We start from the raw sequence: 26,523 nt of genomic DNA, 5'->3' as shown, positions 1-26,523 counted from the left end.
GAAGAAATGTGGCTTGTTACCTAAAACCCTCACAAACTTTTACAGATGCACAATCGCGAGCATCCTGCCGGGCTGCATCACCGCCTTTTACGGCAACTGCACCGCCCACATCCGCAAAGCTCTCCTGAGGGTGGTGCGGTCTGCACAACGCATAACCGCTGGCAAACTACCTGCCCTCCAGGACACCTACAACACCCGATATCACAGGAAGGCCAAAAAGATGATCAAGGACAACAACAACCAGAAACACTGCCTGATCAGCCCGCTACCACCCAGAAGGTGAGGTCAGTACAGATGCATTAAATGAAAGCTGGGACCGAGAGACTGAAAAACAGCTTCTATCTCAACAGCCATCTAAACAGCCATCACTAACCCACAGCAACTCGCCCAAGCCTTCCCCATTTCTCCTTCTCCCAAATCCGTTCAGCTGATGTTCTGAAAGAGCTGCAAAATCTGGACCCCTACAAATCAGCCGGGCTAGACAATCTGGACCCTTTCTTTCTAAAATTATCTGCCGAAATTGTTGCCACCCCTATTACTAGCCTGTTCAACCTCTCTTTCGTGTCGTCTGAGATTCCCAAAGATTGGAAAGCAGCTGCGGTCATCCCCCTCTTCTAAGGGGGGAACACTCTTGACCTAAACTGCTACAGACCTATATCTATCCTACCATGCCTTTCTAAGGTGTTCGAAAGCCAAGTCAACAAACAGATTACCGACCATTTCGAATCTCACCATACCTTCTCTGCTATGCAATCTGGTTTCAGTGCTGGTCATGGGTGCACCTCAGCCACGCTCAAGGTCCTAAACGATATCTTAACCGCCATCGATAAGAAACATTACTGTGCAGCCGTATTCATTGATCTGGCCAAGGCTTTCGACTCTGTCAATCACCACATCCTCATCGGCAGACTCGACAGCCTTGGTTTCTCAAATGATTGCCTCGCCTGGTTCACCAACTACTTCTCTGATAGAGTTCAGTGTGTCAAATCGGAGGGTCTGCTGTCCGGACCTCTGGCAGTCTCTATGGGGGTGCCACAGGGTTCAATTCTTGGACCGACTCTCTTCTCTGTATACATCAATGAGGTCGCTCTTGCTGCTGGTGAGTCTCTGATCCACCTCTACGCAGACGACACCATTCTGTATACTTCTGGCCCTTCTTTGGACACTGTGTTAACAACCCTCCAGGCAAGCTTCAATGCCATACAACTCTCCTTCCGTGGCCTCCAATTGCTCTTAAATACAAGTAAAACTAAATGCATGCTCTTCAACCGATCGCTACCTGCACCTGCCCGCCTGTCCAACATCACTACTCTGGACGGCTCTGACTTAGAATACGTGGACAACTACAAATACTTAGGTGTCTGGTTAGACTGTAAACTCTCCTTCCAGACCCATATCAAACATCTCCAATCCAAAGTTAAATCTAGAATTGGCTTCCTATTTCGCAACAAAGCATCCTTCACTCATGCTGCCAAACATACCCTTGTAAAACTGACCATCCTACCAATCCTCGACTTTGGCGATGTCATTTACAAAATAGCCTCCAATACCCTACTCAACAAATTGGATGCAGTCTATCACAGTGCTATCCATTTTTTCACCAAAGCCCCATATACTACCCATCATTGCGACCTGTACGCTCTCGTTGGCTGGCCCTCGCTTCATACTCGTCGCCAAACCCACTGGCTCCATGTCATCTACAAGACCCTGCTAGGTAAAGTCCAACCTTATCTCAGCTCGCTGGTCACCATAGCATCTCCCACCTGTAGCACACGCTCCAGTAGGTATATCTCTCTAGTCACCCCCAAAACCAATTCTTTCTTTGGCCGCCTCTCCTTCCAGTTCTCTGCTGCCAATGACTGGAACGAACTATAAAAATCTCTGAAACTGGAAACACTTGTCTCCCTCACTAGCTTTAAGCACCAACTGTCAGAGCAGCTCACAGATTACTGCACCTGTACATAGCCCACCTATAATTTAGCCCAAACAACTACCTCTTTCCCTACTGTATTTAATTTATTTACTTATTTTGCTCCTTTGCACCCCATTATTTTTATTTCTACTTCGCACATTCTTCCATTGCAAATCTACCATTCCAGTGTTTTACTTGCTAAATTGTATTTACTTTGCCACCATGGCCTTTTTTTTGCCTTTACCTCCCTTATCTCACCTCATTTGCTCACATCGTATATAGACTTGTTTATACTGTATTATTGACTGTATGTTTGTTTTACTCCATGTGTAACTCTGTGTTGTTGTATGTGTCGAACTGCTTTGCTTTATCTTGGCCAGGTCACAATTGTAAATGAGAACTTGTTCTCAACTTGCCTACCTGGTTAAATAAAGGTGAAATAAATACATACATAAATAAAGAGGCTGCTGCCTACATACAGACTTGAAATCATTGGCCACTTTAATAAATAGATCACTAGTCACTTTAATAATGCCACTTTAATAATGTTTACATATCTTGCATCACTCATCTCAAATGTATATACTGTATTTTATAACATCTATTGCATCTTGCCTGTGTCGCTCTGTTATTGCTCATCCTTATTGCTTATTCCATTCTTTACTTAGATTTGTGTGTATTAAGTAGTTATTGCGGAATTGTTCGCTACACTCGCAATAACATCTGCTAACCATGTATGTGACTAATACAATTTGATTTGATTTGATGTTGCGCCTCTGTGTTCAGAAACTCTGTGGTAGGGCCATCCCCACCCCCATCTGTCACGTACTTGCTGGTCGCTGGCAGCTGCACACCTTGTAAATAACCGCTAGGTGTCAGATCCCCCATCGTCACGGGGCTACGGACGTATTTCCTCTGACCGCTAGAGGGCAGCTGTACACCAGGAGTTTTCCCTCCCCCCTCGTTGTCGAAACAACAAACCCTACTACGGAGCAAGTGGCGGGGTGAAACCGAGAGAGCGTCCAAAACCGCCTCTGACCGCCAGTTTCAAACTCATTTGCGGAAATCGTGGTTATATCAAAACAGGAACAGATAGCGACTCAACAAAGCAGTGACTCGTTTGGAAATAAATTGAATAACGGGGTAAGTTATAAAATGGCGGAGTGGAATCTCGAAGTTAGTTGGTTTGTAGCAATTTTGTTGGTAGCTAGCTTCTCATGCTAGCTAACAGGCTAGAAGTACAGGGACTGCTAGCCATGGGAAGTCGTAAGCTAGCCGCTGTAGGCTACTTTTTTTTTTTTGTCTAGTTTATCGTGAATCTGTGTTATGCATACCGAAAAGTAGACTCACTTCATTGAAACGTATATAGCTAGTTAGCTAGGCTAATATGCAATAAAGTGTTTGTTTACGTTCATTTAAATGTTTTTTTTTTTACACTTGGGAGTTAACGTTAGCTAGTAGGTAACGTTACAGTATCGAAACTCCCGAGGCAAGATGGAGGACGTAAGGACCAGGTGTTTTTATGTAACTATATGGTTGTATTGTTGTTCCACAACAAGTGGGTTGCATTAAACAAGCTAATTTAGCTCTTTACACGAACTTTGAGGGCCACATGGTATTAGCTAACTAGCTAAATATCCACTGTTTTATTGAGAAGATGGCTGGCTATCCGAACTCCGTTCGATTGCAGCCAGCGGTCTAGGACGGGGCGCTAACATGGCTAGTTGGCTAACTAGCCAGGAAACTAGCTAGCTAACTTAACAAGATGGAGAATGGCAGCTATGCTATGCTAACGTCAGTTAGCTACCCAGTTCAGATGGAGATAATTTCAAGTGTTTTTTGCCTTGTATGTACTATAGCTGCTTAGCTTACAGAAAAACGTTACTTGAATTATACAATTTAAACTCTTGGTGGAATGTTATCCACGGAAGGCAAGTTGTTATTTTAATGTACTTAACGTTAAGGGTAACTTTCTGATGACAGCCGGTGTTTAGCTAGCTTCTTCAGCAAGCCAGTCTGGGCAATCCCTCGCCGGGATACCGCTGTCTGATCATGACAGTGACCGTCACCGAACAAGCCCAAGAGCGGCTGTCGCACTACCTAGCCAATTGTAGCTAGTCTAGTTCAGGATGCTCTCTGTTGGTTATTTCGACGTTGGCAGCTATCAATAATGTAGTTATTTACGCGCTTTGTGTTGCTCAGGGACCCGGGTTTGGCGCCACTTTTTCAGTCCCCATCATCAAGGCTTCGCGTCTGTCAACCAGCCAGCCAGTGTACTGTCTCACGAGTGTCTCCGCTTATGCAATAAGATGCACAGGATGTTGCTTGCTAATGCTATTTTATTGCGTTGCAGTACAGTTGTAGCTGTATGTATTATGCATGAATTTTGCCTGCAAGGATGGCTTTTAGATTCAATGAAATAAGTCGAATGTGTATTGGAATTCACGCGTTTACATTCGAGCCCATGGGATATTGTCTCAGGTACTTAGCTATATACATTAGCGTTTTAAAGTTTAGTCTGAATCCACCTACTTTTCATTCCATGCTTCTCACTGGTTAGTGAGGGTAGATGCCCCACTTCTCCCCTGCAAAACTTTAATCAGCCTGCAATCCGGCACAAAAAAAGCACAAACTGGTTGTATGTACAGGCACGAGCAGTTTTGTTGTACTGTCAAGTGCAATTTATTTCTCGTTGGTCGTTACAATTCATTTTCTGATTGACACACTTCTATTGTAATCCTTCATAGTACAGTATTCCCCGACTGTCAATAAGACACACCCAGGATAGGGTCGCTCCTAGGCTCACTTTGGCCTCCTGTAGTTCAACACACCTGTCCTAATGACATACTAGTATTGACAATATTGTTGATCCGTAAAAATAAAATAAAAAGATAGTATTTGATCTTTAATATAATAATTTTGTTAATGATGGTTGAGTATACCACTCTTGCTGCTCTCTGCTATTTGCCTTTTATATGTCTACTGGTGTATCTATCTAGTGGAGGGTGGATCTGACACTCCTTTATATGGTCATGGGGGGGAAGTTCCTATGTCCAGCCCTGGGTGACGTTTCCTGGAAACCAAAGAGCGAGAGAGCCAATGAGCTCACAGCTGAGCGTGACAGAGGGGATAGAGCCCGCCCCCTGTTACCATGTGAAAGCAATATTTTTGTTTATTTTTTTCTCTGTGATGAGCCACTGGCAGATATTGAGGCCTGTTCAAGAGGATGCAATGTGTATTTGTAGAAGTTGATCTGCAGGTTATCATATAACTCCTCTCTCTCTCCTGTCTTCTCTGAATGTGAGCCCAAAACCCATGCATTCTCTTCTGTTTTCTCCTACAGGTCCTACGCTACCTTGTGGACACTGAGGATCTGAGGTCTGTTCTTATTTCAGTTGGATCAGACATGTTAGAGAAATGATAGCGGCACCAGAGTTACCGTCGGAGTTCCACTATCCTCAGTAAGTGGCTACTTTCATTGTGTGTGTGTCAACCAGCATGCAGCAGACTGTTTCTAATATATATGTGTGTGTGTCAACCAGCATGCAGCAGACTGTTTCTAATATATATGTGTGTGTGTCAACCAGCATGCAGCAGACTGTTTCTAATATATATGTGTGTGTGTCAACCAGCATGCAGCAGACTGTTTCTAATATATATGTGTGTGTGTCAACCAGCATGCAGCAGACTGTTTCTAATATATATATGTGTGTGTCAACCAGCATGCAGCAGACTGTTTCTAATATATATATATATGTGTGTGTGTCAACCAGCATGCAGCAGACTGTTTCTAATATATATATGTGTCAACCAGCATGCAGCAGACTGTTTCTAATATATATATGTGTGTGTCAACCAGCATGCAGCAGACTGTTTCTAATATATATGTGTGTGTGTGTCAACCAGCATGCAGCAGACTGTTTCTAATATATATGTGTGTGTGTCAACCAGCATGCAGCAGACTGTTTCTAATATATATGTGTGTGTGTGTGTCAACCAGCATGCAGCAGACTGTTTCTAATATATGTGTGTGTGTCAACCAGCATGCAGCAGACTGTTTCTAATATATGTGTGTGTGTGTCAACCAGCATGCAGCAGACTGTTTCTAATATATATGTGTGTGTGTCAACCAGCATGCAGCAGACTGTTTCTAATATATGTGTGTGTCAACCAGCATGCAGCAGACTGTTTCTAATATATATGTGTGTGTGTGTCAACCAGCATGCAGCAGACTGTTTCTAATATATGTGTGTGTGTGTCAACCAGCATGCAGCAGACTGTTTCTAATATATGTGTGTGTGTGTCAACCAGCATGCAGCAGACTGTTTCTAATATATGTGTGTGTGTGTCAACCAGCATGCAGCAGACTGTTTCTAATATATGTGTGTGTGTCAACCAGCATGCAGCAGACTGTTTCTAATATATGTGTGTGTGTGTCAACCAGCATGCAGCAGACTGTTTCTAATATATGTGTGTGTGTCAACCAGCATGCAGCAGACTGTTTCTAATATATATGTGTGTGTCAACCAGCATGCAGCAGACTGTTTCTAATATATATGTGTGTGTGTGTCAACCAGCATGCAGCAGACTGTTTCTAATATATATGTGTGTGTGTCAACCAGCATGCAGCAGACTGTTTCTAATATATACGTGTGTGTCAACCAGCATGCAGCAGACTGTTTCTAATATATATGTGTGTGTGTGTCAACCAGCATGCAGCAGACTGTTTCTAATATATATGTGTGTGTGTGTCAACCAGCATGCAGCAGACTGTTTCTAATATATGTGTGTGTGTGTCAACCAGCATGCAGCAGACTGTTTCTAATATATATGTGTGTGTGTCAACCAGCATGCAGCAGACTGTTTCTAATATATATGTGTGTGTGTGTGTCAACCAGCATGCAGCAGACTGTTTCTAATATATATGTGTGTGTCAACCAGCATGCAGCAGACTGTTTCTAATATATATGTATGTGTGTGTGTCAACCAGCATGCAGCAGACTGTTTCTAATATATATGTGTGTGTGTGTGTCAACCAGCATGCAGCAGACTGTTTCTAATATATATGTGTGTGTGTGTCAACTAGCATGCAGCAGACTGTTTCTAATATATATGTGTGTGTGTGTCAACCAGCATGCAGCAGACTGTTTCTAATATATATGTGTGTGTCAACCAGCATGCAGCAGACTGTTTCTAATATATGTGTGTGTGTCAACCAGCATGCAGCAGACTGTTTCTAATATATGTGTGTGTGTGTGTGTCAACCAGCATGCAGCAGACTGTTTCTAATATATATGTGTGTGTGTCAACCAGCATGCAGCAGACTGTTTCTAATATATATGTGTGTGTGTGTCAACCAGCATGCAGCAGACTGTTTCTAATATATATATGTGTGTGTGTGTGTGTCAACCAGCATGCAGCAGACTGTTTCTAATATATATATGTGTGTGTGTCAACCAGCATGCAGCAGACTGTTTCTAATATATATGTGTGTGTCAACCAGCATGCAGCAGACTGTTTCTAATATATATGTGTGTGTGTGTCAACCAGCATGCAGCAGACTGTTTCTAATATATATATGTGTGTGTGTGTCAACCAGCATGCAGTAGACTGTTTCTAATATATATATATGTGTGTGTCAACCAGCATGCAGCAGACTGTTTCTAATATATGTGTGTGTGTGTCAACCAGCATGCAGCAGACTGTTTCTAATATATATGTGTGTGTGTGTGTTTTTGCCAGGGATACGGACACCCGTTTCTCCTCAGACACAGACTTCTCTGAGGCTCCTGATGTCAGTATCAACCCAACTAAAGGAAAGGTACGAGACTTACCGAAGTTATACACACCACAACATATTACAAGCTCTACAACACAGTATTACAACCTCTTCCCCGCGCTCTACAACACAGTATTACAACCTCTTCCCCACGCTCTACAGCAGTATTACAACCTCTTCCCCACGCTCTACAACACAGTATTACAACCTCTTCCCCACGCTCTACAACACAGTATTAGAACCTCTTCCCCACGCTCTACAACACAGTATTACAACCTCTTCCCCACGCTCTACAACACAGTATTAGAACCTCTTCCCCGCGCTCTACAACACAGTATTACAACCTCTTCCCCACGCTCTACAACACAGTATTACAACCTCTTCCCCACGCTCTACAACAGTATTACAACCTCTTCCCCGCGCTCTACAACAGTATTACAACCTCTTCCCCACGCTCTACAACAGTATTACAACCTCTTCCCCACGCTCTACAGCAGTATTACAACCTCTTCCCCACGCTCTACAGCAGTATTACAACCTCTTCCCCACGCTCTACAGCAGTATTACAACCTCTTCCCCACGCTCTACAACACAGTATTACAACCTCTTCCCCGCGCTCTACAACACAGTATTACAACCTCTTCCCCACGCTCTACAGCAGTATTACAACCTCTTCCCCACGCTCTACAACACAGTATTACAACCTCTTCCCCACGCTCTACAGCAGTATTACAACCTCTTCCCCGCGCTCTACAACACAGTATTACAACCTCTTCCCCGCGCTCTACAACACAGTATTACAACCTCTTCCCCACGCTCTACAACACAGTATTACAACCTCTTCCCCACGCTCTACAACACAGTATTACAACCTCTTCCCCACGCTCTACAACACAGTATTACAACCTCTTCCCCGCGCTCTACAACACAGTATTACAACCTCTTCCCCATGCTCTACAACACAGTATTACAACCTCTTCCCCGCGCTCTACAACACAGTATTACAACCTCTTCCCCACGCTCTACAGCAGTATTACAACCTCTTCCCCGCGCTCTACAACACAGTATTACAACCTCTTCCCCACGCTCTACAACACAGTATTACAACCTCTTCCCCACGCTCTACAACACAGTATTACGACCTCTTCCCCGCGCTCTACAGCACAGTATTACAACCTCTTCCCCACGCTCTACAGCAGTATTACAACCTCTTCCCCACGCTCTACAGCAGTATTACAACCTCTTCCCCACGCTCTACAACACAGTATTACAACCTCTTCCCCACGCTCTACAGCAGTATTACAACCTCTTCCCCACGCTCTACAACACAGTATTACAACCTCTTCCCCACGCTCTACAACACAGTATTACAACCTCTTCCCCACGCTCTACAACACAGTATTACAACCTCTTCCCCACGCTCTACAGCAGTATTACAACCTCTTCCCCACGCTCTACAACATAGTATTACAACCTCTTCCCCGCGCTCTACAACACAGTATTACAACCTCTTCCCCGCGCTCTACAACACAGTATTACAACCTCTTCACCACGCTCTACAACACAGTATTACAACCTCTTCCCCACGCTCTACAGCAGTATTACAACCTCTTCCCCACGCTCTACAACAGTATTACAACCTCTTCCCCACGCTCTACAACACAGTATTACAACCTCTTCCCCACGCTCTACAGCACAGTATTACACCTCTTCCCCGCGCTCTACAACACAGTATTACAACTTCTTCCCCACGCTCTACAACAGTATTACAACCTCTTCCCCACGCTCTACAACAGTATTACAACCTCTTCCCCACGCTCTACAACACAGTATTACAACCTCTTCCCCACGCTCTACAACAGTATTACAACCTCTTCCCCGCGCTCTTCAACACAGTATTACAAACTCTTCCCCACGCTCTACAACAGTATTACAACCTCTTCCCCGCGCTCTTCAACACAGTATTACAACCTCTTCCCCACGCTCTACAGCACAGTATTACAACCTCTTCCCCACGCTCTACAACACAGTATTACAACCTCTTCCCCACGCTCTACAGCAGTATTACAACCTCTTCCCCGTGCTCTACAACACAGTATTACAACCTCTTCCCCACGCTCTACAACAGTATTACAACCTCTTCCCCACGCTCTACAGCAGTATTACAACCTCTTCCCCACGCTCTACAACACAGTATTACAACCTCTTCCCCACGCTCTACAGCAGTATTACAACCTCTTCCCCACGCTCTACAGCAGTATTACAACCTCTTCCCCACGCTCTACAACACAGTATTACAACCTCTTCCCCACGCTCTACAACACAGTATTACAACCTCTTCCCCACGCTCTACAACACAGTATTACAACCTCTTCCCCACGCTCTACAACACAGTATTACAACCTCTTCCCCACGCTCTACAACACAGTATTACAACCTCTTCCCCACGCTCTACAACACAGTATTATAACCTCTTCCCCACGCTCTACAGCAGTATTACAACCTCTTCCCCACGCTCTACAGCAGTATTACAACCTCTTCCCCACGCTCTACAACACAGTATTACAACCTCTTCCCCACGCTCTACAGCAGTATTACAACCTCTTCCCCACGCTCTACAACACAGTATTACAACCTCTTCCCCACGCTCTACAACACAGTATTACAACCTCTTCCCCACGCTCTACAACACAATATTACAACCTCTTCCCCACGCTCTACAACACAGTATTACAACCTCTTCCCCACGCTCTACAACACAGTATTACAACCTCTTCCCCACGCTCTACAACACAGTATTACAACCTCTTCCCCACGCTCTACAACACAGTATTACAACCTCTTCCCCACGCTCTACAACACAGTATTATAACCTCTTCCCCACGCTCTACAGCAGTATTACAACCTCTTCCCCACGCTCTACAACACAGTATTACAACCTCTTCCCCACGCTCTACAACATAGTATTACAACCTCTTCCCCGCGCTCTACAACACAGTATTACAACCTCTTCCCCGCGCTCTACAACACAGTATTACAACCTCTTCACCACGCTCTACAACACAGTATTACCACCTCTTCCCCACGCTCTACAACACAGTATTACAACCTCTTCCCCGCGCTCTACAACACAGTATTACAACCTCTTCCCCACGCTCTACAGCACAGTATTACACCTCTTCCCCGCGCTCTACAACACAGTATTACAACCTCTTCCCCACGCTCTACAACACAGTATTACAAACTCTTCCCCACGCTCTACAACACAGTATTACAACTTCTTCCCCACGCTCTACAACAGTATTACAACCTCTTCCCCACGCTCTACAACAGTATTACAACCTCTTCCCCACGCTCTACAACACAGTATTACAACCTCTTCCCCACGCTCTACAACAGTATTACAAACTCTTCCCCACGCTCTACAACAGTATTACAACCTCTTCCCCGCGCTCTTCAACACAGTATTACAACCTCTTCCCCACGCTCTACAGCACAGTATTACAACCTCTTCCCCACGCTCTACAACACAGTATTACAACCTCTTCCCCACGCTCTACAGCAGTATTACAACCTCTTCCCCGTGCTCTACAACACAGTATTACAACCTCTTCCCCACGCTCTACAACAGTATTACAACCTCTTCCCCACGCTCTACAGCAGTATTACAACCTCTTCCCCACGCTCTACAACACAGTATTACAACCTCTTCCCCACGCTCTACAGCAGTATTACAACCTCTTCCCCACGCTCTACAGCAGTATTACAACCTCTTCCCCACGCTCTACAACACAGTATTACAACCTCTTCCCCACGCTCTACAACACAGTATTACAACCTCTTCCCCACGCTCTACAACACAGTATTACAACCTCTTCCCCACGCTCTACAACACAGTATTACAACCTCTTCCCCACGCTCTACAACACAGTATTACAACCTCTTCCCCACGCTCTACAACACAGTATTACAACCTCTTCCCCACGCTCTACAACACAGTATTATAACCTCTTCCCCACGCTCTACAGCAGTATTACAACCTCTTCCCCACGCTCTACAGCAGTATTACAACCTCTTCCCCACGCTCTACAACACAGTATTACAACCTCTTCCCCACGCTCTACAGCAGTATTACAACCTCTTCCCCACGCTCTACAACAGTATTACAACCTCTTCCCCACGCTCTACAACAGTATTACAACCTCTTCCCCACGCTCTACAACACAGTATTACAACCTCTTCCCCACGCTCTACAACACAGTATTACAACCTCTTCCCCACGCTCTACAACACAGTATTACAACCTCTTCCCCACGCTCTACAACACAGTATTATAACCTCTTCCCCACGCTCTACAACACAGTATTACAACCTCTTCCCCACGCTCTACAACACAGTATTACAACCTCTTCCCCACGCTCTACAACACAGTATTACAACCTCTTCCCCACGCTCTACAACACAGTATTACAACCTCTTCCCCACGCTCTACAACACAGTATTACTACCTCTTCCCCACGCTCTACAACACAGTATTACAACCTCTTCCCCACGCTCTACAGCAGTATTACAACCTCTTCCCCACGCTCTACAACATAGTATTACAACCTCTTCCCCACGCTCTACAGCAGTATTACAACCTCTTCCCCACGCTCTACAACACAGTATTACAACCTCTTCCCCACGCTCTACAGCAGTATTACAACCTCTTCCCCACGCTCTACAGCAGTATTACAACCTCTTCCCCACGCTCTACAGCAGTATTACAACCTCTTCCCCACGCTCTACAACACAGTATTACAACCTCTTCCCCACGCTCTACAACACAGTATTACAACCTCTTCCCCGTGCTCTACAACACAGTATTACAACCTCTTCCCCACGCTCTACAACACAGTATTACAACCTCTTCCCCACGCTCTACAACACAGTATTATAACCTCTTCCCCACGCTCTACAACACAGTATTACAACCTCTTCCCCACGCTCTACAACACAGTATTACAACCTCTTCCCCACGCTCTACAGCAGTATTACAACCTCTTCCCCACGCTCTACAACATAGTATTACAACCTCTTCCCCACGCTCTACAACACAGTATTACAACCTCTTCCCCACGCTCTACAGCAGTATTACAACCTCTTCCCCACGCTCTACAGCAGTATTACAACCTCTTCCCCACGCTCTACAGCAGTATTACAACCTCTTCCCCGCGCTCTACAACACAGTATTACAACCTCTTCCCCGCGCTCTACAACACAGTATTACAACCTCTTCCCCGCGCTCTACAGCAGTATTACAACCTCTTCCCCACGCTCTACAGCAGTATTACAACCTCTTCCCCGCGCTCTACAACACAGTATTACAACCTCTTCCCGCGCTCTACAACACAGTATTACAACCTCTTCCCCGCGCTCTACAACACAGTATTACAACCTCTTCCCCGCGCTCTACAACACAGTATTACAACCTCTTCCCCGCGCTCTACAACACAGTATTACAACCTCTTCCCCGCGCTCTACAACACAGTATTACAACCTCTTCCCCGCGCTCTACAGCACAGTATTACAACCTCTTCCCCACGCTCTACAACACAGTATTACAACCTCTTCCCCACGCTCTACAACAGTATTACCACCTCTTCCCCACGCTCTACAACACAGTATTACAACCTCTCCCCCACGCTCTACAGCAGTATTACAACCTCTTCCCCACGCTCTACAACAGTATTACAACCTCTTCCCCACGCTCTACAACACAGTATTACAACCTCTTCCCCACGCTCTACAGCAGTATTACAACCTCTTCCCCACGCTCTACAACACAGTATTACAACCTCTTCCCCACGCTCTACAACACAGTATTACAACCTCTTCCCCACGCTCTACAACACAGTATTACAACCTCTTCCCCACGCTCTACAGCAGTATTACAACCTCTTCCCCGCGCTCTACAACACAGTATTACAACCTCTTCCCCGCGCTCTACAACACAGTATTACAACCTCTTCCCCGCGCTCTACAGCAGTATTACCACCTCTTCCCCACGCTCTACAACACAGTATTACAACCTCTTCCCCACGCTCTACAGCAGTATTACCACCTCTTCCCCGCGCTCTACAACACAGTATTACAACCTCTTCCCCACGCTCTACAGCAGTATTACCACCTCTTCCCCACGCTCTACAACACAGTATTACAACCTCTTCCCCACGCTCTACAGCAGTATTACCACCTCTTCCCCACGCTCTACAACACAGTATTACAACCTCTTCCCCACGCTCTACAGCAGTATTACCACCTCTTCCCCGCGCTCTACAACACAGTATTACAACCTCTTCCCCACGCTCTACAACACAGTATTACCACCTCTTCCCCACGCTCTAAAACACAGTATTACAACCTCTTCCCCACGCTCTACAACACAGTATTACAACCTCTTCCCCACGCTCTACAGCAGTATTACCACCTCTTCTCCACGCTCTACAACACAGTATTACAACCTCTTCCCCACGCTCTACAGCAGTATTACCACCTCTTCTCCACGCTCTACAACACAGTATTACCACCTCTTCCCCGCGCTCTACAACACAGTATTACAACCTCTTCCCCACGCTCTACAACACAGTATTACAACCGCTTCCCCACGCTCTACAGCAGTATTACAACCGCTTCCCCACGCTCTACAGCAGTATTACAACCTCTTCCCCACGCTCTACAACAGTATTACAACCTCTTCCCCACGCTCTACAACACAGTATTACAACCTCTTCCCCACGCTCTACAACAGTATTACAACCTCTTCCCCACGCTCTACAACACAGTATTACAACCTCTTCCCCACGCTCTACAACACAGTATTACAACCTCTTCCCCACGCTCTACAACACAGTATTACAACCTCTTCCCCACGCTCTACAACACAGTATTACAACCTCTTCCCCACGCTCTACAACACAGTATTACAACCTCTTCCCCACGCTCTACAACACAGTATTACAACCTCTTCCCCACGCTCTACAACACAGTATTACAACCTCTTCCCCACGCTCTACAACACAGTATTACAACCTCTTCCCCACGCTCTACAACACAGTATTACCACCTCTTCCCCACGCTCTACAACAGTATTACAACCTCTTCCCCATGCTCTACAACAGTATTACAACCTCTTCCCCGCGCTCTACAACACAGTATTACAACCTCTTCCCCGCGCTCTACAACACAGTATTACAACCTCTTCCCCGCGCGCTACAACACAGTATTACAACCTCTTCCCCACGCTCTACAGCAGTATTACAACCTCTTCCCCACGCTCTACAACACAGTATTACAACCTCTTCCCCACGCTCTACAGCAGTATTACAAACTCTTCCCCACGCTCTACAACACAGTATTACAAACTCTTCCCCACGCTCTACAGCACAGTATTACACCTCTTCCCCACGCTCTACAACACAGTATTACAAACTCTTCCCCACGCTCTACAACAGTATTACAACCTCTTCCCCACGCTCTGTAGCAGTATTACAACCTCTTCCCCGCGCTCTACAGCAGTATTACCACCTCTTCCCCACGCTCTACAACACAGTATTACAACCTCTTCCCCACGCTCTACAGCAGTATTACAACCTCTTCCCCGCGCTCTACAACAGTATTACAACCTCTTCCCCACGCTCTACAACACAGTATTACAACCTCTTCCCCGCGCTCTACAGCACAGTATTACAACCTCTTCCCCGCGCTCTACAACACAGTATTACGACCTCTTCCCCGCGCTCTACAACACAGTATTACAACCTCTTCCCCACGCTCTACAACACAGTATTACAACCTCTTCCCCACGCTCTACAACACAGTATTACAACCTCTTCCCCGCGCTCTACAGCAGTATTACAACCTCTTCCCCGCGCTCTACAACACAGTATTACAACCTCTTCCCCACGCTCTACAGCACAGTATTACAACCTCTTCCCCACGCTCTACAACACAGTATTACAACCTCTTCCCCACGCTCTACAACAGTATTACAACCTCTTCCCCGCGCTCTACAACAGTATTACAACCTCTTCCCCGCGCTCTTCAACACAGTATTACAACCTCTTCACCGCGCTCTACAACACAGTATTACAACCTCTTCACCGCGCTCTACAACACAGTATTACAACCTCTTCCCCACGCTCTACAACACAGTATTACAACCTCTTCCCCACGCTCTACAACACAGTATTACAACCTCTTCCCCGCGCTCTACAACACAGTATTACAACCTCTTCCCCACGCTCTACAGCAGTATTACAACCTCTTCCCCACGCTCTACAACAGTATTACAACCTCTTCCCCACGCTCTACAGCAGTATTACAACCTCTTCCCCACGCTCTACAACACAGTATTACAACCTCTTCCCCACGCTCTACAGCAGTATTACAACCTCTTCCCCACGCTCTACAACACAGTATTACAACCTCTTCCCCACGCTCTACAACACAGTATTACAACCTCTTCCCCACGCTCTACAACACAGTATTACAACCTCTTCCCCGCGCTCTACAACACAGTATTACAACCTCTTCCCCGCGCTCTACAACACAGTATTACAACCTCTTCCCCGCGCTCTACAACACAGTATTACAACCTCTTCCCCGCGCTCTACAACACAGAATTACAACCTCTTCCCCGCGCTCTACAACACAGTATTACAACCTCTTCCCCGCGCTCTACAACACAGTATTACAACCTCTTCCCCGCGCTCTACAACACAGTATTACAACCTCTTCCCCGCGCTCTACAACACAGTATTACAACCTCTTCCCCGCGCTCTACAACACAGTATTACAACCTCTTCCCCGCGCTCTACAACACAGTATTACAACCTCTTCCCCGCGCTCTACAACACAGTATTACAACCTCTTCCCCGCGCTCTACAACACAGTATTACAACCTCTTCCCCGCGCTCTACAACACAGTATTACAACCTCTTCCCCGCGCTCTACAACACAGTATTACAACCTCTTCCCCGCGCTCTACAACACAGTATTACAACCTCTTCCCCACGCTCTACAGCAGTATTACCACCTCTTCTCCGCGCTCTACAACACAGTATTACCACCTCTTCCCCGCGCTCTACAGCAGTATTACAACCTCTTCCCCGCGCTCTACAACAGTATTACAACCTCTTCCCCGCGCTCTACAACACAGTATTACAACCTCTTCCCCGCGCTCTACAACACAGTATTACAACCTCTTCCCCGCGCTCTACAACACAGTATTACAACCTCTTCCCCGCGCTCTACAACACAGTATTACAACCTCTTCCCCGCGCTCTACAACACAGTATTACAACCTCTTCCCCGCGCTCTACAACACAGTATTACAACCTCTTCCCCACGCTCTACAACACAGTATTACAACCTCTTCCCCACGCTCTACAGCAGTATTACCACCTCTTCTCCGCGCTCTACAACACAGTATTACCACCTCTTCCCCGCGCTCTACAGCAGTATTACAACCTCTTCCCCGCGCTCTACAACACAGTATTACAACCTCTTCCCCACGCTCTACAGCAGTATTACAACCTCTTCCCCGCGCTCTACAACACAGTATTACAACCTCTTCCCCGCGCTCTACAGCACAGTATTACAACCGCTTCCCCACGCTCTACAACACAGTATTACAACCGCTTCCCCACGCTCTACAACACAGTATTACAACCTCTTCCCCGCGCTCTACAACACAGTATTACAACCTCTTCCCCACGCTCTACAGCACAGTATTACAACCGCTTCCCCACGCTCTACAACACAGTATTACAACCGCTTCCCCACGCTCTACAGCAGTATTACAACCTCTTCCCCACGCTCTACAACACAGTATTACAACCTCTTCCCCACGCTCTACAACAGTATTACAACCTCTTCCCCACGCTCTACAACAGTATTACCACCTCTTCCCCACGCTCTACAACACAGTATTACAACCTCTTCCCCACGCTCTACAACACAGTATTACAACCTCTTCCCCACGCTCTACAACACAGTATTACAACCTCTTCCCCACGCTCTACAACACAGTATTACAAACTCTTCCCCACGCTCTACAACAGTATTACAAACTCTTCCCCACGCTCTACAGCAGTATTACAATCTCTTCCCCAAGCTCTACAACACAGTATTACAAACTCTTCCCCACGCTCTACAACACAGTATTACAAACTCTTCCCCGCGCTCTACAACAGTATTACAACCTCTTCCCCGCGCTCTACAGCAGTATTACAACCTCTTCCCCGCGCTCTACAGCAGTATTACCACCTCTTCCCCGCGCTCTACAACACAGTATTACAACCTCTTCCCCACGCTCTACAACACAGTATTACAACCTCTTCCCCGCGCTCTACAACACAGTATTACAACCTCTTCCCCGCGCTCTACAACACAGTATTACAACCTCTTCCCCACGCTCTACAGCACAGTATTACAACCTATTCCCCACGCTCTACAACACAGTATTACAACCTCTTCCCCACGCTCTACAACACAGTATTACAACCTCTTCCCCACGCTCTACAGCAGTATTACAACCTCTTCCCCGCGCTCTACAACAGTATTACAACCTCTTCCCCGCGCTCTACAACACAGTATTACAACCTCTTCCCCGCGCTCTACAGCACAGTATTACAACCTATTCCCCGCGCTCTACAACACAGTATTACAACCTCTTCCCCGCGCTCTACAGCACAGTATTACAACCTCTTCCCCACGCTCTACAACACAGTATTACAACCTCTTCCCCACGCTCTACAACAGTATTACAACCTCTTCCCCGCGCTCTTCAACACAGTATTACAACCTCTTCACCGCGCTCTACAACACAGTATTACTACCTCTTCCCCACGCTCTACAGCAGTATTACAACCTCTTCCCCACGCTCTACAACACAGTATTACAACCTCTTCCCCACGCTCTACAGCAGTATTACAACCTCTTCCCCACGCTCTACAACACAGTATTACAACCTCTTCCCCACGCTCTACAACAGTATTACAACCTCTTCCCCACGCTCTACAACACAGTATTACAACCTCTTCCCCACGCTCTACAACACAGTATTACAACCTCTTCCCCACGCTCTACAACACAGTATTACAACCTCTTCCCCACGCTCTACAACACAGTATTACAACCTCTTCCCCACGCTCTACAACACAGTATTACAACCTCTTCCCCGCGCTCTACAACACAGTATTACAACCTCTTCCCCGCGCTCTACAACACAGTATTACAACCTCTTCCCCGCGCTCTACAACACAGTATTACAACCTCTTCCCCGCGCTCTACAACACAGTATTACAACCTCTTCCCCACGCTCTACAGCACAGTATTACAACCTCTTCCCCACGCTCTACAACACAGTATTACAACCTCTTCCCCATGCTCTACAACAGTATTACAACCTCTTCCCCGCGCTCTTCAACACAGTATTACAACCTCTTCACCGCGCTCTACAACACAGTATTACTACCTCTTCCCCACGCTCTACAGCAGTATTACAACCTCTTCCCCACGCTCTACAACACAGTATTACAACCTCTTCCCCACGCTCTACAGCAGTATTACAACCTCTTCCCCACGCTCTACAACACAGTATTACAACCTCTTCCCCACGCTCTACAACAGTATTACAACCTCTTCCCCACGCTCTACAACACAGTATTACAACCTCTTCCCCGCGCTCTACAACACAGTATTACAACCTCTTCCCCGCGCTCTACAACACAGTATTACAACCTCTTCCCCGCGCTCTACAACACAGTATTACAACCTCTTCCCCGCGCTCTACAACACAGTATTACAACCTCTTCCCCGCGCTCTACAACACAGTATTACAACCTCTTCCCCGCGCTCTACAACACAGTATTACAACCTCTTCCCCGCGCTCTACAACACAGTATTACAACCTCTTCCCCGCGCTCTACAACACAGTATTACAACCTCTTCCCCGCGCTCTACAACACAGTATTACAACCTCTTCCCCGCGCTCTACAACACAGTATTACAACCTCTTCCCCGCGCTCTACAACACAGTATTACAACCTCTTCCCCGCGCTCTACAACACAGTATTACAACCTCTTCCCCACGCTCTACAACACAGTATTACAACCTCTTCCCCACGCTCTACAACACAGTATTACAACCTCTTCCCCACGCTCTAAAACACAGTATTACAACCTCTTCCCCGCGCTCTACAACAGTATTACAACCTCTTCCCCGCGCTCTACAACACAGTATTACAACCTCTTCCCCGCGCTCTACAACACAGTATTACAACCTCTTCCCCGCGCTCTACAACACAGTATTACAACCTCTTCCCCGCGCTCTACAACACAGTATTACAACCTCTTCCCCAAGCTACTGTCTCTGGCCATATTAGTAAGCATTATGCTGTTTAACCCTTTATTGATTTCTCTCCCATCCCAGGGGGGTAAGAAGGGGAAGAAGGTGACAGGAGAGAAGGGTAAAGGAGCAGGGAGGATGAACGGCCACTACCAGGAGAATGGCATGGAGAACCTAATGCTGTTTGAGGTTGTCAAGATGGGCAAGAGCGCCATGCAGGTGTGTGTGTGTGTGTATGTATATACAGTGCCTTGCGAAAGTATTCGGCCCCTTGAACTTTGCGACCTTTTGCCACATTTCAGGCTTCAAACATAAAGATATAAAACTGTATTTTTTTGTGAAGAATCAACAACAAGTGGGACACAATCATGAAGTGGAATGACATTTATTGGATATTTCAAACTTTTTTAACAAATCAAAAACTGAAAAATTGGGCGTGCAAATTTATTCAGCCCCCTTAAGTTAATACTTTGTAGCGCCACCTTTTGCTGCGATTACAGCTGTAAGTCGCTTGGGGTATGTCTCTATCAGTTTTGCACATCGAGAGACTGAAATTTTTTCCCAGTCCTCCTTGCAAAACAACTCGAGCTCAGTGAGGTTGGATGGAGAGCATTTGTGAACAGCAGTTTTCAGTTCTTTCCACAGATTCTCGATTGGATTCAGGTCTGGACTTTGACTTGGCCATTCTAACACCTGGATATGTTTATTTTTGAACCATTCCATTGTAGATTTTGCTTTATGTTTTGGATCATTGTCTTGTTGGAAGACCAATCTCCGTCCCAGTCTCAGGTCTATTGCAGACTCCATCAGGTTTTCTTCCAGAATGGTCCTGTATTTGGCTCCATCCATCTTCCCATCAATTTTAACCATCTTCCCTGTCCCTGCTGAAGAAAAGCAGGCCCAAACCATGATGCTGCCACCACCATGTTTGACAGTGGGCATGGTGTTTTCAGGGTGATGAGCTGTGTTGCTTTTACGCCAAACATAACGTTTTGCATTGTTGCCAAAAAAGTTCAATTTTGGTTTCATCTGACCAGAGCACCTTCTTCCACATGTTTGGTGTGTCTCCCAGGTGGCTTGTGGCAAACTTTAAACAACACTTTTTATGGATATCTTTAAGAAATGGCTTTCTTCTTGCCACTCTTCCATAAAGGCCAGATTTGTGCAATATACGACTGATTGTTGTCCTATGGACAGAGTCTCCCACCTCAGCTGTAGATCTCTGCAGTTCATCCAGAGTGATCATGGGCCTCTTGGCTGCATCTCTGATCAGTCTTCTTCTTGTATGAGCTGAAAGTTTAGAGGGACGGCCAGGTCTTGGTAGATTTGCAGTGGTCTGATACTCCTTCCATTTCAATATTATCGCTTGCACAGTGCTCCTTGGGATGTTTAAAGCTTGGGAAATCTTTTTGTATCCAAATCCGGCTTTAAACTTCTTCACAACAGTATCTCGGACCTGCCTGGTGTGTTCCTTGTTCTTCATGATGCCCTCTGCGCTTTTAACGGACCTCTGAGACTATCACAGTGCAGGTGCATTTATACGGAGACTTGATTACACACAGGTGGATTGTATTTATCATCATTAGTCATTTAGGTCAACATTGGATCATTCAGAGATCCTCACTGAACTTCTGGAGAGAGTTTGCTGCACTGAAAGTAAAGGGGCTGAATAATTTTGCACGCCCAATTTTTCAGTTTTTGATTTGTTAAAAAAGTTTGAAATATCCAATAAATGTCGTTCCACTTCATGATTGTGTCCCACTTGTTGTTGATTCTTCACAAAAAAATACAGCTGTATATCTTTATGTTTGAAGCTTGAAATGTGGCAAAAGGTCGCAAAGTTCAAGGGGGCCGAATACTTTCGCAAGGCACTGTGTATATATATATATAACAATGAATGAGAGCCTACACACAGAACTGGCTAGGTCCTTTAACAGGCCAATAGTTTATTTGATTTTCTAATGACCAGATCAGCTTTATTGGAGTTGAACCTCTTGGACTGTTTTAGTTGTACTTATTGTCTCTCTCTGCTGTTTGTCCTGGCTCCAGTCTGTGGTGGATGACTGGATTGAGGCGTATAAAACCGACAGGGACATGGCTCTGCTAGACCTGATCAACTTCTTCATCCAGTGTTCTGGCTGTAAAGGAGTGGTCAGTGGAGAGATGTTCCGAAACATGCAGAACTCTGAGATCATCAGGAGGATGACAGAGGAGTTTGACGAGGTAGGTTTTGTGTGTGTGTGAGACGTGGTAGGTGCGTCACTCTGGGTTGAAGTTTAGTCTTGTCACCTGAAATGTACCAGCTGATTGCTTCAAGTTGTTTTAAATATCATTACCCTCTCTTTGAGTTGCATGCAATAGTGAAGCCATAACTCCCATAAACCTCTCTCTCTCCACCCTCCTCCTCCCCCTCTATAGGACAGCGGAGACTACCCTCTGACCATGGCAGGTCCGCTGTGGAAGAAGTTTAAGGGTAGTTTCTGTGAGTTCATTGCTGTCTTGGTGAGACAGTGTCAGTACAGCATCATCTATGACGAGTACCTCATGGACACGGTCATATCGCTCCTCACCGGACTGTCGGACTCACAGGTCCGAGCCTTCAGGCACACCAGCACACTGGCAGGTAAGGGAGAGAGAATGGGTGTGGTCAGGGGATATGTCTGTCTGTATTGGTCGTTTATTTCCATCTTCCCTGGGCACACGGGTACGCTGATTAACTGTGTGTGTGTGTGTAGCTATGAAACTGATGACAGCCCTGGTGAATGTAGCTCTGAACCTGAGCATCAACATGGACAACACACAGCGGCAGTACGAGACAGAGAGAAACAAGATGGTCGCTAAGAGAGCCAACGACCGGCTGGAGCTACTGCTGCAGAAACGCAAAGAGGTGAGAGGGATGAGGTCAGTGTTAGGCTCCTCCTGGGTTGGTGGTAAGGGTTAGGCTCCTCCTGGGTTGGTGGTAAGGGTTAGGCTCCTCCTGGGTTGGTGGTAAGGGTTAGGCTCCTCCTGGGTTGGTGGTAAGGGTTAGGCTCCTCCTGGGTTGGTGGTAAGGGTTAGGCTCCTCCTGGGTTGGGGGTTAGGCTCCTCCTGGGTTGGGGGTTAGGCTCCTCCTGGGTTGGGGGTTAGGCTCCTCCTGGGTTGGGGGTTAGGCTCCTCCTGGGTTGGGGGTTAGGCTCCTCCTGGGTTGGGGGTTAGGCTCCTCCTGGGTTGGGGGTTAGGCTCCTCCTGGGTTGGGGATTAGGCTCCTCCTGGGTTGGGGGTTAGGCTCCTCCTGGGTTGGGGGTTAGGCTCCTCCTGGGTTGGGGGTTAGGCTCCTCCTGGGTTGGGGGTTAGGCTCCTCCTGGGTTGGGGGTTAGGCTCCTCCTGGGTTGGGGGTTAGGCTCCTCCTGGGTTGGGGGTTAGGCCCCTCCTGGGTTGGGGGTTAGGCCCCTCCTGGGTTGGGGGTTAGGCCCCTCCTGGGTTGGGGGTTAGGCTCCTCCTGGGTTGGGGGTTAGGCCCCTCCTGGGTTGGGGGTTAGGCCCCTCCTGGGTTGGGGGTTAGGCCCCTCCTGGGTTGGGGGTTAGGCCCCTCCTGGGTTGGGGGTTAGGCCCCTCCTGGGTTGGGGGTTAGGCCCCTCCTGGGTTGGGGGTTAGGCTCCTCCTGGGTTGGGGGTTAGGCTCCTCCTGGGTTGGGGAACTGTGTAAGGCTTATTGGGCCCTTGGTTTAGGGTTAGTTTGGCTCACATTTTATTTAGTGTTGGCTAATATCGTTGCTTCTGAGAACCTGCTTCATAAAACACTCACATTACCCACTTTCAGCAGCCTAGCAAGAGGTTTCCCATTTAGAGATGAGGATACGTGAAGACATGCCTGAGGAGCATAAGTAGTCAGTTCGGAGGGGCGGTCGCGGGGGGAGGAACGGACAGGCACGCGCATACATACATGCATACATTCATACAGGCATACATACTAGGCTGAGCTGGCATCAATGTCTGTGTCCTGGCTTACATAACACTATGTCCCACTGGGCTTCCATCTGCCGGCTCTTACTACTACAACATTTCACTAATTATAACTATACTAGCTGTCTCTTCTGTGGTGGTAGGTTGTCTTGGTAACTATACTAGCTGTCTCTTCTGTGGTGTTTGGTTGTCTTGGTAACTATACTAGCTGTCTCTTCTGTGGTGTTTGGTTGTCTTGGTAACTATACTAGCTGTCTCTTCTGTGGTGTTTGGTTGTCTTGGTAACTATACTAGCTGTCTCTTCTGTGGTGTTTGGTTGTCTTGGTAACTATACTAGCTGTCTCTTATGTGGTGTTTGGTTTTCTTGGTAACTATACTAGCTGTCTCTTCTGTGGTGGTTGGTTGTCTTGGTAACTATACTAGCTGTCTCTTCTGTGGTGTTTGGTTGTCTTGGTAACTATACTAGCTGTCTCTTCTGTGGTGTTTGGTTGTCTTGGTAACTATACTAGCTGTCTCTTATGTGGTGTTTGGTTGTCTTGGTAACTATACTAGCTGTCTCTTCTGTGGTGTTTGGTTGTCTTGGTAACTATACTAGCTGTCTCTTCTGTGGTGTTTGGTTGTCTTGATAACTATACTAGCTGTCTCTTCTGTGGTGTTTGGTTGTCTTGGTAACTATACTAGCTGTCTCTTCTGTGGTGTTTGGTTGTCTTGGTAACTATACTAGCTGTCTCTTCTGTGGTGGTTGGTTGTCTTGGTAACTATACTAGCTGTCTCTTCTGTGGTGGTTGGTTGTCTTGGTAACTATACTAGCTGTCTCTTCTGTGGTGGTTGGTTGTCTTGCTCTTCTTGGTGAATAATCACATCCATCCAGCCTGGTGAACCCTGATCAAAATGTTTTCTTACTGATTCCTCGTTCTAATTTCAGCTTCAAGAAAATCAGGATGAAATTGAGAACATGATGAATGCTATATTCAAGGGTGTGTTTGTACACAGATATCGGTACGTGGCCTATCCATTGTTCCATCACAGAAATGATAATAGATACATTCTCCCCCTGTATAGAAGATATGATGATGACAGGTGTATGTGTTGTTACAGTGATGCCATAGCCGAGATCAGAGCTATCACTATAGAGGAGATAGGAATGTGGATGAAGCTCTACAGTGACGCCTTCCTCAACGACAGCTACCTGAAATACGTAGGCTGGACCATGCATGACAAGGTGAGGAGGAGGGGGGGGAGAGAGCGAGTGTGTATGCATGCGTTGTTAGCAAGGTGTTTGAGTTAGGAGTGTGTGCGACTAATGAGTTTATATATATTTATATTTGTGTGTGTAATTCCAATGTTTGTGTAGCAAGGCGAGGTGCGTCTGAAATGTTTGACAGCGCTGCAGGGTCTCTACTACAACAGAGAACTGAACACCAGACTGGAGCTGTTCACCAGCCGCTTCAAGGTCAGAGCGCCACCTGGTGGACACATCAACACACTACAACTGGTTACCCCGAGGCTAAACTTTCATAACTTTCTTTGCCGTTGAGCAGACTCTTTATCCAAAGTGACTTACAGTTTCATATGGGTTTGCCCAGTGGGAACAAAATGTTGCAAGTACCATGCTATACCAACTGAGCCCCACACAAGACCATGTCTGACAACCACTCAACCATACTGGATGCACTATAGCTAATCCACTACTATGCCCTGTTGATTTTGAGTAGGTATACTACATTGTCAAAAGTATGTGGACACTCCTTCAAATTACGAGTCTGCTATTTCAATCACAACTATTGCTGACAGGTGTATAAAATCGAGCACACCTCCATGCAATCTCCATAGGAAAACATTGGCAGTAGAATGGCCTTACTGAAGAGCTCAGTGACTTTCAACGTGGCACCGTCATAGGATGCCACCTTTCCAACAAGACAGTTTGTTACATTTCTGCCCTGCTGGAATCAACGTCAGCACAAGACTGTTTGTTGGGGTTTTCATGAAATGGGTTTCCATGGCTGAGCAGCCGCACACAATCCTAAGCTCCCCAATGCTTAATGCCAAGCGTCTGCTGGAGTGGTGTAAAGCTCGCCTCCACTGGACTCTGGAGCAGTGGAAACGCGTTTTCTGGAGTGACGAATCCCGCTTCACCATCTGGCAGTCCGACGTACAAATCTGGGTTTGGCAAATGCCAGGAGAACACAACCTGCCCCAATGCATAGTGCCAACTTAGAAGTTTGATAGAGGAGGAATAATAAAGGTCTGGGGCTGTTTTTCATAGTTCGGGCCCCTTAGTTCCACTGAAGGGAAATCTTAATGCTACAGCATACAATGACATTCTAGATGATTCTGTGCTTCCAACTTTGTGGCAACAGTTTGAGGAAGGTCCTTTCCTGTTTCAGCATAATGCCCCCGTGCACAAAGCGAGGTCCAAACAGAAACGGTTTGTTGAGATCGGTGTGGATGAACTTGACTGGCCTGCACAGAGCCCTTGACGTCAACCCCATCGAACACCT

At 46.6% G+C, this 26,523-nt stretch overlaps 1 protein-coding gene across 1 annotated transcript in view; it reads left to right on the top strand.

Moving 5' to 3' along the window:
• Positions 1 to 2,828: 2,828 nt before the first annotated feature.
• Positions 2,829 to 26,523, top strand: part of LOC110510766 (cohesin subunit SA-2) — a 46,260-nt gene continuing 22,565 nt past the window's right edge. Inside the window, exons 1-10 of the mRNA XM_036969625.1 lie at positions 2,829 to 3,055; positions 5,256 to 5,373; positions 7,655 to 7,733; positions 20,167 to 20,301; positions 22,132 to 22,305; positions 22,501 to 22,705; positions 22,818 to 22,969; positions 24,948 to 25,021; positions 25,121 to 25,244; positions 25,377 to 25,475. Coding sequence (XP_036825520.1) covers positions 5,330 to 5,373; positions 7,655 to 7,733; positions 20,167 to 20,301; positions 22,132 to 22,305; positions 22,501 to 22,705; positions 22,818 to 22,969; positions 24,948 to 25,021; positions 25,121 to 25,244; positions 25,377 to 25,475 — 1,086 coding nt within the window. The 5' untranslated portion in view covers positions 2,829 to 3,055; positions 5,256 to 5,329. The remainder of the gene's footprint in view (positions 3,056 to 5,255; positions 5,374 to 7,654; positions 7,734 to 20,166; positions 20,302 to 22,131; positions 22,306 to 22,500; positions 22,706 to 22,817; positions 22,970 to 24,947; positions 25,022 to 25,120; positions 25,245 to 25,376; positions 25,476 to 26,523) is intronic.

This window comes from Oncorhynchus mykiss, chromosome 31 (assembly GCF_013265735.2).
Source record: "Oncorhynchus mykiss isolate Arlee chromosome 31, USDA_OmykA_1.1, whole genome shotgun sequence".
Taxonomy (NCBI): domain Eukaryota; kingdom Metazoa; phylum Chordata; class Actinopteri; order Salmoniformes; family Salmonidae; genus Oncorhynchus; species Oncorhynchus mykiss.
The sequence above is the reverse complement of the archived record's forward strand: the minus strand, read 5'-3'. Positions and strand labels throughout refer to the sequence as shown.